This window comes from Octopus sinensis, linkage group LG14 (assembly GCF_006345805.1).
Source record: "Octopus sinensis linkage group LG14, ASM634580v1, whole genome shotgun sequence".
Taxonomy (NCBI): Eukaryota; Metazoa; Mollusca; class Cephalopoda; order Octopoda; family Octopodidae; genus Octopus; species Octopus sinensis.
In genome coordinates, this window is record NC_043010.1 from 30,688,132 (window position 1) to 30,701,100 (window position 12,969).

The 12,969-nt window shown below is 36.2% G+C and overlaps 1 protein-coding gene across 2 annotated transcripts in view; it reads right to left on the reverse strand.

Annotated features, from left to right (window-relative positions):
* Positions 1 to 12,969, reverse strand: part of LOC115219305 (platelet binding protein GspB-like) — a 51,740-nt gene that overhangs the window by 1,556 nt on the left and 37,215 nt on the right. Inside the window, exons 2-8 of one of the 2 annotated variants that reach the window (XM_036508807.1) lie at positions 6,916 to 6,940; positions 4,781 to 5,035; positions 3,377 to 3,610; positions 2,105 to 2,341; positions 1,695 to 1,852; positions 1,079 to 1,622; positions 1 to 826 (exon numbers count right to left, since the gene is read on the reverse strand). The exon at positions 1 to 826 is cut by the window's left edge and continues 1,556 nt beyond it. In XM_036508807.1, coding sequence (XP_036364700.1) covers positions 1 to 826; positions 1,079 to 1,622; positions 1,695 to 1,852; positions 2,105 to 2,341; positions 3,377 to 3,610; positions 4,781 to 5,035; positions 6,916 to 6,940 — 2,279 coding nt within the window. The remainder of the gene's footprint in view (positions 827 to 1,078; positions 1,623 to 1,694; positions 1,853 to 2,104; positions 2,342 to 3,376; positions 3,611 to 4,780; positions 5,036 to 6,915; positions 6,941 to 12,969) is intronic. The other variant, XM_036508806.1, reaches the window with a different exon arrangement.

The window sequence follows — 12,969 nt, forward strand, 5'->3', positions numbered from 1 at the left end:
GTTGTGTCAGTGGTTCTTATTGTGGAACTGGCTCCTATTGTATCACTGGTTTCTGTTGTGTCACTGGTTCCTATTGTGGAACTGGTTTCTATTGTGGAACTGGGTTCTATTGTGGAACTGGGTTCTATTGTGGAACTGGGTTCTGTTGTGGAATTGGTCCCTATTGTGGAGCTGGTTTCTATTGTGGAAATGGGTTCTGTTGTGGAACTGGTTTCTGTTATGGAACTGGTTCTTGCTATAGAACTGGTGTCTGTTCTGTCACTGGTTCCTATTGTGGAACTGGCTTCTGTTTTGTCACTGGTTCCTATTGTGGAACTGGTTTCTGTTGTGTCACTGGTTCCTATTGAGGAACTGGTTTCTGTTGTGTCAGTGGTTCTTATTGTGGAACTGGCTCCTATTGTATCACTGGTTTCTGTTGTGTCACTGGTTCCTATTGAGAAACTGGTTTCTGTTGTGTCACTGGTTCCTATTGAGGAACTGGTTTCTGTTGTGTCAGTGGTTCTTATTGTGGAACTGGCTCCTATTGTATCACTGGTTTCTGTTGTGTCACTGGTTCCTATTGAGAAACTGGTTTCTGTTGTGTCACTGGGTTCTGTTGTGGAGCTGGTTTCTATTGTGGAACTGGGTTCTGTTGTGGAATTGGTCCCTATTGTGGAGCTGGTTTCTATTGTGGAAATGGGTTCTGTTGTGGAACTGGTTTCTGTTATGGAACTGGTTCTTGCTATAGAACTGGTGTCTGTTCTGTCACTGGTTCCTATTGTGGAACTGGCTTCTGTTTTGTCACTGGTTCCTATTGTGTTACTGGTTTCTGTTGTGTCAGTAGTTCTTATTGTGGAACTGGCTCCTATTGTATCACTGGTTTCTGTTGTGTCACTGGTTCCTATTGAGGAACTGGTTTCTGTTGTGTCACTGGTTCCTATTGAGGAACTGGTTTTTGTTGTGTCAGTGGTTCTTATTGTGGAACTGGCTCCTATTGTATTACTGGTTTCTGTTGTGTCACTGGTTCCTATTGAGGAACTGGTTTCTGTTGTGGAACTGGTTTCTGTTGTGGAGCTGGTTTCTATTGTGGAACTGGGTTCTGTTGTGGAATTGGTCCCTATTGTGGAGCTGGTTTCTATTGTGGAACTGGGTTCTATTGTGGAACTGGTTTCTGTTATGGAACTGGTTCTTGCTATAGAACTGGCGTCTGTTCTGTCACTGGTTCCTATTGTGGAACTGGTTTCTATTGTGTCAGTAGTTCTTTTTGTGGAACTGGCTTCTGTTCTGTCACTGGTTCCTATTGTGTTACTGGTTCCTATTATGGAACTGGTTTTTGTTGTGTTATTGGTACCTATTATGGAACTGGTTCCTCTTCCGAATCTGGTTTCTGTTGTGGAACTGGTTTCTGTTGAGCCCTTGGTTCTTATTGTGGAACTGGTTCCTATTGTGGAACTAGTTCCAATGGTGGAACTAGATCCACTTGTGGAACTGGCTTCTGTTGTGTCACTGGTTCCTATTGTGTCACCGGTTCTTATTGTGGAACTGGTTTCTTTTGTGCCTGTGGTTCTTATTGTAGAACTGGCTCCTATTGTATCACTAGTTTCTGTTGTGGAAGTGATTCCTATTGTGGAACTGGTTTCTGTCATGGAACTGGTTCTTGCTATAGAACTGGCGTCTGTTCTGTCACTGGTTCCTATTGTGGAACTGGCTTCTGTTTTGTCACTGGTTCCTATTGTGTCACTGGTTCCTATTATGGAACTGGTTTTTTTTGTATTACTGGTGCCTATTGTGGAACTGGTTCCTCTTCCGAATCTGGTTTCTGTTGTGGAGCTGGTTTCTATTGAGCCCTTGGTTCCTATCGTGGAACTGGTTTCTTTTGTGCCTGTGGTTCTTATTGTAGAACTTGCTCCTATTGTATCACTAGTTTCTGTTGTGGAAGTGATTCCTATTGTGGAACTAGTTCCAATTGTGGAACTAGATCCACTTGTGGAACTAGATCCACTTGTGGAACTAGATCCACTTGTGGAACTAGATCCACTTGTGGAACTAGCTTCTGTTCTGTCACTGGTTCCTATTGTGTCACTGGTTCCTATTATGGAACTGGTTTTTGTTGTGTTACTGGTACCTATTGTGGAACTAGTTCCAATTGTGGAACTAGATCCACTTGCGGAACTGGTTTCTGTTATGTCGCTGGTTGATACTGTGTCAATGGTTTGTAGTCTAGTGTTTGTTTTGGTTACACCCCTGGGGTTTATTATTTCTCTGTTTCCAGTTAAATCCTCAGAATGAGTCACACCATCATCAGTAACAACGGATGGTACTCTACTTGTGAGAGAGGTTGATTTAGGAATGTGAAATGGCCCTACAAATGAAGAAAACACACAGTTTTAGTCATACAAACAGCTTAAAATTGAACACAGAACACGAAAATATATAACTAGTTTACTAAACCTGAACACACACACACACACATATATATAGATAGATAGATAGATAGATAGATAGATATAGATAGATAGACAGACAGACAGGCAGACAGACAGGCAGGCAGGCAGACAGACAGACAGACAGACAGACAGACAGACAGACTGACTGACAGATAGATAGATAGATAGATAGATAGATAGATAGATAGATAGATAGATAGATAGATAGATAGATAGATAGATAGATAGACAGATAATGTCGATAGATAGATAATGTAGATAGATAGATAGATAGATAGATAGATAGATAGATAGATAGATAGATAGGTAGGTAGTAGGTAGGTAGGTAGGTAGGTAGGTAGGTAGGTAGGTAGGTAGGTAGGTTTAAGAGGCAGAATCACCCTCAAGCAACTCAATCATCATTGAACGTCATTATTCACGATAGGTACATATAGGACTAAATATTAAAAATATCAAAATTAATGGCTTCAATTCTTATTCTAAATCATATACCTTACATTATATAGACTACGCACGTTTCATGACAACATATTCCTCGATATTGCTGAAGTAGAAGTTCTCAAATACAATACCATAGTAAAATGATTATATTGCCAATCTTCAGGTCTAGATTATATGAACCTATTTTGCTATTTACATCCTATATAAAGATATGACAAACTAAAATTATATAACTAGAAGTTGTCAGAATAATTTTACTTTAGTAAATAATGAACAGAAATGTGGAATAAAAATAGGAAAAAGAAATGTTAGTAAAAGAAATATTAACTTATCTGTATGGTAATTTACTACCCACGAATTAAACAAGGCTACCACATGAATTAAAATTCATCTGTCCCTAGTGAACAGTCATTAAGACTCTTAACATTATCATAAGCATTACTCTAACTTTTCTTATGAAGTCATTAAAAACATCAAGTATATATATTCACATAAAATTAACCACTTACATGCTATGGGTTTTGTTAGGTCAATATAGTTTCCATCGGTGAGGAGGACTTTGGAGTTCCAGCAGTAAGTCATGATAAGTAATTGACACTGTCCATTCTTATATGAATAACCACAGCAGTTGGAAGTCGCAGAGCAAACCTCTTCACAATACCACACTAAAGAACGGAAGGTAACGTTCGGATATTTTACACTGGTATTGATTATTTGGTAAACATTGCTTTTCTTCTGAGTTTCTGCAATAAAGATTTGTAGACAGAGTAAGGATCATCAGACAGAAAGGAAAGGAAGGAATGAAAAAAGGAATGGAAGAAAGAAAGAAAGAACAAGAAATAAAATATAAGAAAGAGAAGACAACAGGGAAAGAAAATGAAAAAGAGAGGAAGAGAAAGAAGAAATGAAGAAAAGAAGAAAGGAGAAAAGAAAGAGATAGAAAGAAAGTAAAAGAACTATATTACACAACTTAAATTCCCAAAGACAAGCCTTCTTGATGAAGGTTGAGAAGTACTTCAGCCCAGATTGTTTACTCACTAATTGCAAAATCACAGTGGAGAATGAGATCCATATTTAGAATACCGCTGCTACTATACACAAAGACATCAAAAATTAAATCCATCCAACTGCAAAACTCGTTACAACCTTTGACCCACTGAGACTCTGTCTTCAATCTTCATCTTTTCTATGGCTACCACGATGGCTGCTGCTCTTCTAAACAAACTAATGACATTCCATGGAGCCCATCTGACACACTCGTCTCCCTTCCTCACCCCACTTCTACTATGTTTCACTCTTCTTAGCAACCTCATTAAGAATTTTACCTGATTCTTTATCTCCATAACCATCGAGCCTATGGAATTCTCTTCCTACTTATTTTCTTCAGACAGGATCAGCGTTACACAATGTGTGACAAGGCTGCCTTTGAATTTCCTTTACAATCCATCTGACGTGTTTTCACACAGATTTCAACCAAACAGTTTTACTCATAATATAAGTCAGTTGCTCAAGATGTTGCTCATTAACGCAACTTTGGTTCGAGGAGGAAGAAATGTCACATTCCTCTCTCTCTCTCTCTCTCTCTCTCTCTCTCAGGAAGAAGCTAAGGGAATTTGCTTCGACTGGGAATTGAAACTGAACTGCAGTCTCGACAGACCAACAACTTAACTTTTTTTCTCTACAACGCTCACTCTATTCCAGCCTCTCTTTAAAAGGGGAATATTTCGATATTCATATGCTTCCCAATGTACGAGTGACGAAGGTGAAGTGAAAAATAACTTTGATACAACTTTAAATTTGAGTCGTGTCTCGACTCATCAAGTTTGCCAACAGCCACTCTTCCTCACTTGTAAACCTGGAACTTCTTAATCAGTAAATAAAGAACCATATACATAAATACACTATTTACTTACTGTTCTGATCTTGACGAATCATCAGTACTGTCAAAGTATCATGCGTTTCCGGCAATGTAGAATACAATGCATTATTACACTCTTCAAAATCCAATAGACTGCATAAATTATCAAACAGTTGGAAGTATATGCAGTCACAATGGCCATTATAAATACATCTCAATGCACATTTAGGTAAACAACTTTGTTTACAATTGCTGGAGTGGTTTCGTGCAGTAAAGTTTTTATTTAGAACCATTTCATACATTCTGCCCCCTATAAAAACAAAAAAAAAATGGTATTAATATTGGTTTCAAATTTTGGCACAAACCCAATAGTTTCGGGGTAAAGAGAGAGTCGGTTACATGAATCCACAGTATTCAACGGGTACTTATTTTATCGACACCGACAGAATGAAAGACAAAGTCAACCTCAGAACATAAAGAACGTAAAGCATTTTGCCCAGAGTGCCAGCGATTTTGCCAGCTTGCCACCTTAAAATGGTATTGATTTGTTATAACTTAAGTAACTAGAGAACTTTTTCTATTTATCTTTATCTATTTATAAGTCACGTGTCAAAACTATCAGTTACATGTAATCCAGTATAACTTGTGTTGTCAAATCGTTGTCGACTAAACAAGCAAGCCCATTTTAGTTGCTTTGTGAAGAGTGTGAATTTGGACATCCTACACGATTAAAAACATAGCCCGTCAAAATGCGGACGAAATCAAGTGAGTCAATTTCCATCCAGTAATGTATATATTTAGGCATGTTAGTAATTTGTGTATGTTTAGTGGCATGTTCGCATTTCATTCAAATGATGCGAGGAATAAATAAATAATCTTCATCTCCACATCTTGGACATATTGCATAAGAACTAAAAAGTGAGATTGATGTGTGTGCAGCTGTTTTTCACTGTTTTTCATCTCCACATCATTGGACATATTGCATAAGAACTAAAAAGTGAGATTGATGTGTGTGCAGCTGTTTTTCACTATAAAGATAAGCTTGCGTTAGATAGATAGATAGATAGATAGATAGATAGATAGATAGATAGATAGATAGATAGATAGATAGATAGATAGATAGATAGACAGATAGATAGATCTGGGTCATTTATAAGATTTGATTATCGAAATATTAAATAGCAGCAGAATGTTACTCTAGCAAAAGATATTCCTGTTGTGTAAAAAAACTGGGAAGGTCTCATTTAATAATGTAGAGCTAGATATTCCAAAAAAAGATGGGGTGATCATGGCTAGTTTGGTTTTGTATTCACATCTGCTGTAAAATCTGTGATATGGCAGCCATACTGTGAAGAAAGTAATGTTTAATTTTATAAGTTCATAGCATAGGTATCCAACCTACATTTAATTACTATTTTGGTCTTAATTTTCAAATGAGTTCTTCCTTCAGATTTTTAGAGATTTTGCTAGTGTGCGAAGTCTTTGCCAGCGCAGCTATATAGCGTCAAACTACTTTATATCACAACTGAACAACAGCTTTGTTGTTCACTGCATTACTGACGGCGAGAGTGATATGGGCATGTCTATAATTCAATGCAGAACAAATATTTAGAAGGACATTTTTCATAAAGAATCGCATTTTCCCCCCTTCTATCGCCGATATTTCTATCCCTCATCTTTATACGTACAGCTACGGTTTGGGATGCAACTGAGTCAGAAACCAGGTAGTGGGATACCTCTGAAGAATCATGATAATGGTATATTAGAAAATATAAAATGATTATAACTGCATATATGTATTCAATAGCTACGATGGCATTCCACCTGTACAACGCATGCAATGAATATAACACAAATGATCTCATCATTCGTTTGCTTTCTTTCTAAGGCGGTGAGCAAGCAGAATCGTTAGCATGTCGGACAAAATGCTAAGCGGCTTTTCTTCCGGCTTTACGTTCTGACTTCAAATTCTACCGATATCGACTTAGCCTTTTACCCTTCAAGTCAATAAAATAAGTACTCGTTGAATACTGGAGTTGATGTAATTGACTAGCCCACACCTCCAAAATTTCAGGCTTTGTGCCTATAGGAAAAAGAATTATTATTAGAGTGATTCCATAAGGTAAGTGGATGACTTCGTGAAAGTTTCTTAATTTTTACGATAAAAAAAGGAGAAAAAAATGAACTTACATTCAGAAACGACATCTATGGGAATCTGTATAAAGAAAATTAAATATCTTTATGGATGCGTGTATGTATATATATATATATATATATTATATATATATATATATATATATATATATACATACATACATACATACATACATACATAATACATACATACATACATACATACATACATACTACATACATACATACATACATACATACATACATACATACATACATACATACATACATACATACATACATACATACATACATACATACATACATACACGAGTAAGCACATGAATGCAAAACAAGATGAGAAAAAATAGTATTTGAATACCGAAGGTAGAGTAATATACTTTTATTAAAGCCGAAAAAAATCTTCACAAGCTGCTACTCAGAGTTTCACATTATCGTTCGTCGAACAGTTGTGATCACAACTATCCGACGAAGGGTAACGTGAAACTCTGAGTAGCAGTTTGTGAAGATTTCTTCAGTTTTAATAAAAGAATGGATAGCTAGATAGATAGATAGATAGATAGATAGATAGATAGATAGATAGATAGATAGATATCAAAACAAAGAGGGATTAATAAGGGACAGTGATCCAGATAAAATACTTTTTAAGCTCCATGCAGATAAAAATATACCAAATAACAAAAAAGTCTTGTAATAGGTATTGTACTCCAGGGAATCCGAAGTCGAAGTCGATCATTAGTCAAATTTGTAAATCCAAGGTTGTATTACCCAGTTAAGTTGTTTGTTTGTTTGCTTGATTTTTTACAGTTATACATGAAATAGACAGAAATAATGGGTTATATACATGTAATTATTTATTTATTGTAAGCTAACAGCTGTTTCAGATATGCATTTGGGAACGTTCATGGCTCAATTTTATTAATCAATTGATCGATGAACTGAAAATATTAGGAACTAGAAAATCACTCGGAAAACGCTGACCTCCGCCAAGTAGCTCATTTCCACCCATATACACGCATGCTGAAAATCGACTAAATTCCCAAACCAACATCGGCAAAAACATAACCTCCTTGGCGGGGGTAAAAAAAAAAATAACACAGCCATATGATTTTCAGGAAAAACCCTTTAAAAACAGGAATCATCTGAAGCAGTTCACAACCACCAACATCATTGTCATTGCTTCCACTTAACCACATACACTGCCATCAATGTTATCATGACGGTTACCTTGACAGTCACTTTCACCACCACATAACCACTGCAATACCACCATCAACGCCACTATTACCACCATCACCTCACTATCACACATCACACCGCTCCTGACGCCATTATAACCGCCGATACTATTTTATCCTCCTCCCATACTTATCTCGACCATCGTCATCATCAACACTGTCTCTAAACAGCAACGCCACCATAGGTTACGTGGAAACGGTGTGTTTTCAAAGGAGATAATCAAAGAACGTAACAGTGTAATACTTCATGTAAAGTAAATATAACAAATTAAAAATCCTTCAAGAATTCATATAAATTCCCGGATCACTACAAAAATTTCATCATCTGTTCCATGTGTCATTACCAACTTTTCCTGCAAGTTTCATCAAATACCGTTCACAACTTTTTGAGTTATTTGGCACACAGACGGACAGACGGACAAACCAACGCCAATGAAAACATAACCTCCTTTCATGGCGTAGGTAACTATCAGCACAATGCTATCTTCCTCAGAACCAAGACTGCGAAAGAAAAAAGATAAATGGAATTTGGTCGGTGTAGTATTATACAAAACTAGATCGCTTGTTTCTAGCAATCAACCTTAAGCTACTGTTTTCTCTTGTGGAGGCGCGTGGCTTAGAAGTTAGAGTTTTAAGCTCACGATCATAAGGTCGTAAGTTCGAAAACCAGTGGGGGTGTTGTGTCCTTGAACAAGTCACTTTATTTCACGTTGCTCCAGTCTGCTCAGCTGGCAAAAATGAATAGTACCTGTAATTCAAAGTGTCAGCCTTCTCATATTCTGTGTCACATTGAATCTCCCTGAGAACTACATTAAAGGTGCGCATGTCTGTGGAGTGCTCGGCCTCTTGAACTTTCAGTTCACGAACAGGTTATTCCGCTGATCGGATCACCCGGAACCGTCGTCGTCGCATCCGACGTAGTGCGGATTTTATTGTTTTCTTTTACCACGGGAGAATATTTACATCCTGTAAAAAATTTTGATACCCATCAACTTCGTTAGGCCCAGTGGCAGGATTTTGGTGTTTACTACTATATCTTGGAAACTATGTGATGGGGAAGTATTTTTAAATATCTACAAAGGTATCCAGTTCTGTATAAATGCTGACCAAATTCCACCCTCTTTTTAGCCGACCAGCTAAGTAAGGGGGCGTAAACAAACCAGCACCGATTGTCAAGTGGTGAGTACTCTATGATTCTTTGAATCCTTATTTCCAGTTATGTTTGCATATACGTATATGTCATTCAAAATGTGACCGTGTGTGTATCGTTGGCGATTTTTTCCTCCGTCTTCCCTTCCTTGGATCTTTCCTTTTCCTATGTTTCTGACGAAGAGCTCCACCCGAAACGTTAAATCCTCCTTCTTTCTTTCCTTTCCTGAGCGTCCAATGTCCTCGCGTTGTTGTCTTCTCTTTGTGTTTTCATGTTTGGATTAACTCTCTCTCTCTCTCTCTCTCTCTCTCTCTCTCTCTCTTTATACATATATATACACACACACACACACACACACACACACACACACATATATATAATATATATATATATATATATATATATATATATATATTACATGGAAAAACGCGAGCAAGAGAAATAATATTCTTAAGATTATAAACCTGGAAAATTACAGGACAAGTTATTGCACCTGGGAAAGTTCAGGACAACTTATTACATCTGGGTAAAGTACAGAACATTTTCTTAAAATATTGCAGCTAAGAATAAAATTTCAAATAAAATATTTAGATTTAGAAAATATCAGCTTTTATCATAACTAAAAATTTTATTAGAAGTTGTTATTACTTCTATTTGTTATTACTTATTACTTATATTAAAAATAAAAATAACTCAAAATATTTTTTGCACTTTTAAAAAATTCATTTTTTAAATTATTAATTAATAATTAGAAATTTGAAATTAGAAATATTAAATTTCTAAATGTCTCCGAGAGACATGAGCGGTGGTGGAGCGATATAGAGGTTGTGTACTGTCAGCTCAGCGTGACAGTCCGTAAGGGAATTACACCACCACCATTTAGCCCTAGGAAACATCGACGTTTCCTGTCGGCTTTGACACATTTTCTGCTTATATTTGCAAAGGGGAGGCAATCACCCCCGCCAGCTGGGACTAGCACCTGAAGACATATGTTTCTGAGTGTATTGCTCGTCATTAGTCCAGGGTAGCCAGTCTCGCTCGCTGAGATGACTGCAACCTCTCTGCAAATATATCCTATTTTCAGTAAAATTTATTTACTGATCACCGAAATTAGAAATAGTGAATTTCTAAATGTCTCCGAGAGACATGAGCGGTGGTGGTGGAGCGATATAGTGGTTGTGTACTGTCAACTCCACTCCACCACCGCTCATCAAAGACATTTATAGATTGTATATTTATTCTGTCCAGTTACGTATCAGTATAGCGGTCATTTGCAAACTCCAACTTTCATTTCTCCTTAGCCCTCACGTCACACAGTTGTTAATGTTTATTTCAGTTGGGTCACGCCCTTCCAATTGCTATAGATTCGTAATGCATCTTACGGCTGTGCCTGTCACCTGGATGGTGAAGAATCCTATATTGGGAGTGGTAACGACTAGGGTACTGTAGCTGACTGCTTAATGTGATCATTCGTCTGTTGGTTTCCTGTAGCTTTGCTCTTTTTTACAAACCCAGCGAACATATATTTCCATTTTCAAAGAAATTCAAACAATAGATATAAGACCCAAGTTAAAAAGATTCTCAACAATTCAACTTCTCTGGTTGACATTAAGATGCCCACCCCCAATAGGGGCGTTAACTTACACATTTTAGAGCTCCATGACCTCCATATTTCAGGAGTAAAATCATTTTAACAGGTTCTATAAGACTGGAATTTTGGAATATGCGCATAAAAATCAGTAGTATGGGATACATGTGGCACGATTACAATTTTGTTTGGGTGTGTAAAGAGGGAAATAACCCTCATCTGCAATTTTGATGAAATTCGAAACATAGGTATTCCAGTTCGTTACAGAAAATATAACAGAAAAGTCTAATTCTTCAATTGTATGTAACTCGGGCAACGCCGGGTAACTCTGCTAGTGTGTGTGTATATATATATATATATATATATATATATTATATATATATATATATATATATATATATTCTGTTGTGTCTGGGGAGTCATTTTCTTTTTGTGCCTTATAACAGAATATGCTTCAACACACGAACTCATATAAATAATCTTGCAAACCAAATTCAAAAACGAAATATATATATACATATAATTATATATACATACATACATACATACATACATACATACATACATACACACACACATATATATATATATATATATTATATATATATATTATATATATATATATATATATATATATATATATATATATATCTTATCAGATAAGATATATATATATATATATATATTATATATATATATATATATCTTATCAGATAAGAGAAAAAATCTATCAGAAAGGCACTCTATCTCTCTTTAAAAATATCTTTTGATAAGCATAACAAATGCGCAACCGGTAAAAAGAAATTTCACCTAATTAAATACACTCTCCCTTACTTAAATTATTTTGCCAGCATTTTCTTCATTTCCTTTTTTATATATCACAACTCGTGTTCCACATCTCCTTTTTTAAATATATATATATATATATATATATATATATATATATATATATATTATATATATATATATTATATATATATTCTCTTTTACACGTTTCAGTCATTTGACTGCAGGCATACCGGAGCACCGCTTTTAGTTGAACGAATCAACCCCAGGACTTTTTCCTTGTAAGTCATGTACTTGTTCTATCGGTCTCTTTTGCCGAACTGCTAGTTTCGGGGACATAAACACATCAATATCGGTTGTCAAACGATGGTAGAGGGACAAACACAGACACAAAGACACACACATAAATATAAATGCATATAAATATACACGACGAGTTTCTTTCGGTTTCCGTTTACCAAATCCACTCACAAGGCTTTGGTCGGCCCGAGGCTATAATAGAAGACACTTCCCTAAGGTGCCACATAGTGGGACTGAACCCGGAATCATGTGGTCAGAAAGTGAGCTTCTTACCACACAGCCACGCCTGCGACTTTTATATATATGGACACGCGCATACACACACACACATTTGTGGTGTGGCTTCATCAAAAAAGTGGAACGGTTTTAGGTATTCAGGTAACAAAAAAAGGTGATCATTTTAACAAATTAAAATATTTTTGGAATTTTAAAGACGATCGTTTAAAAGACGATGCTTGATATTTTGGACCACTTAGCTTAATGGCACAGAGGACTTAATCAAAGTTTGAGAGATCTGGAGATCGATTTTCTGTAGGGGCATGATAGCCAACTGGTTTTTTTTTTTTTTCTGTTTTCTAAGCCTATCTTCTATGCTGTTTTCACTGCTATTCTGTATTAGATATTTCCTTTATTATTTGTAAAATACCAACTCACTCACCCCGCCCCGCCCTAAGTTATTCTTAAGGACAAATTTTGTCACTCGCAAGCTCTTCTAGGCTTCATCACTACTTCGGTTCCCAGCCAAATTGAACGCTGGTTTTTTTAGCAATGATGGCCGGTCTTCAGCTACATTTTGAGATAAAATAGCTAAAATTTGGTTCATTAAAAAGAAAGGTAAAGTAAATTGCAATTAAAAAAGAAAAGTATAGATTAATTAAATCTAAAAGTCTGTGCTCATTGGGAAGAATCTTTCGGAGACAAACACGCTAAAAAGTTGGCTACAAAAAAGTGGTGTGTCTTTAAGTGGTGATCATTTTAACAAATCAAAATGTTTGTCATTTTAAGATATTTAGCATTATAAAAGACAG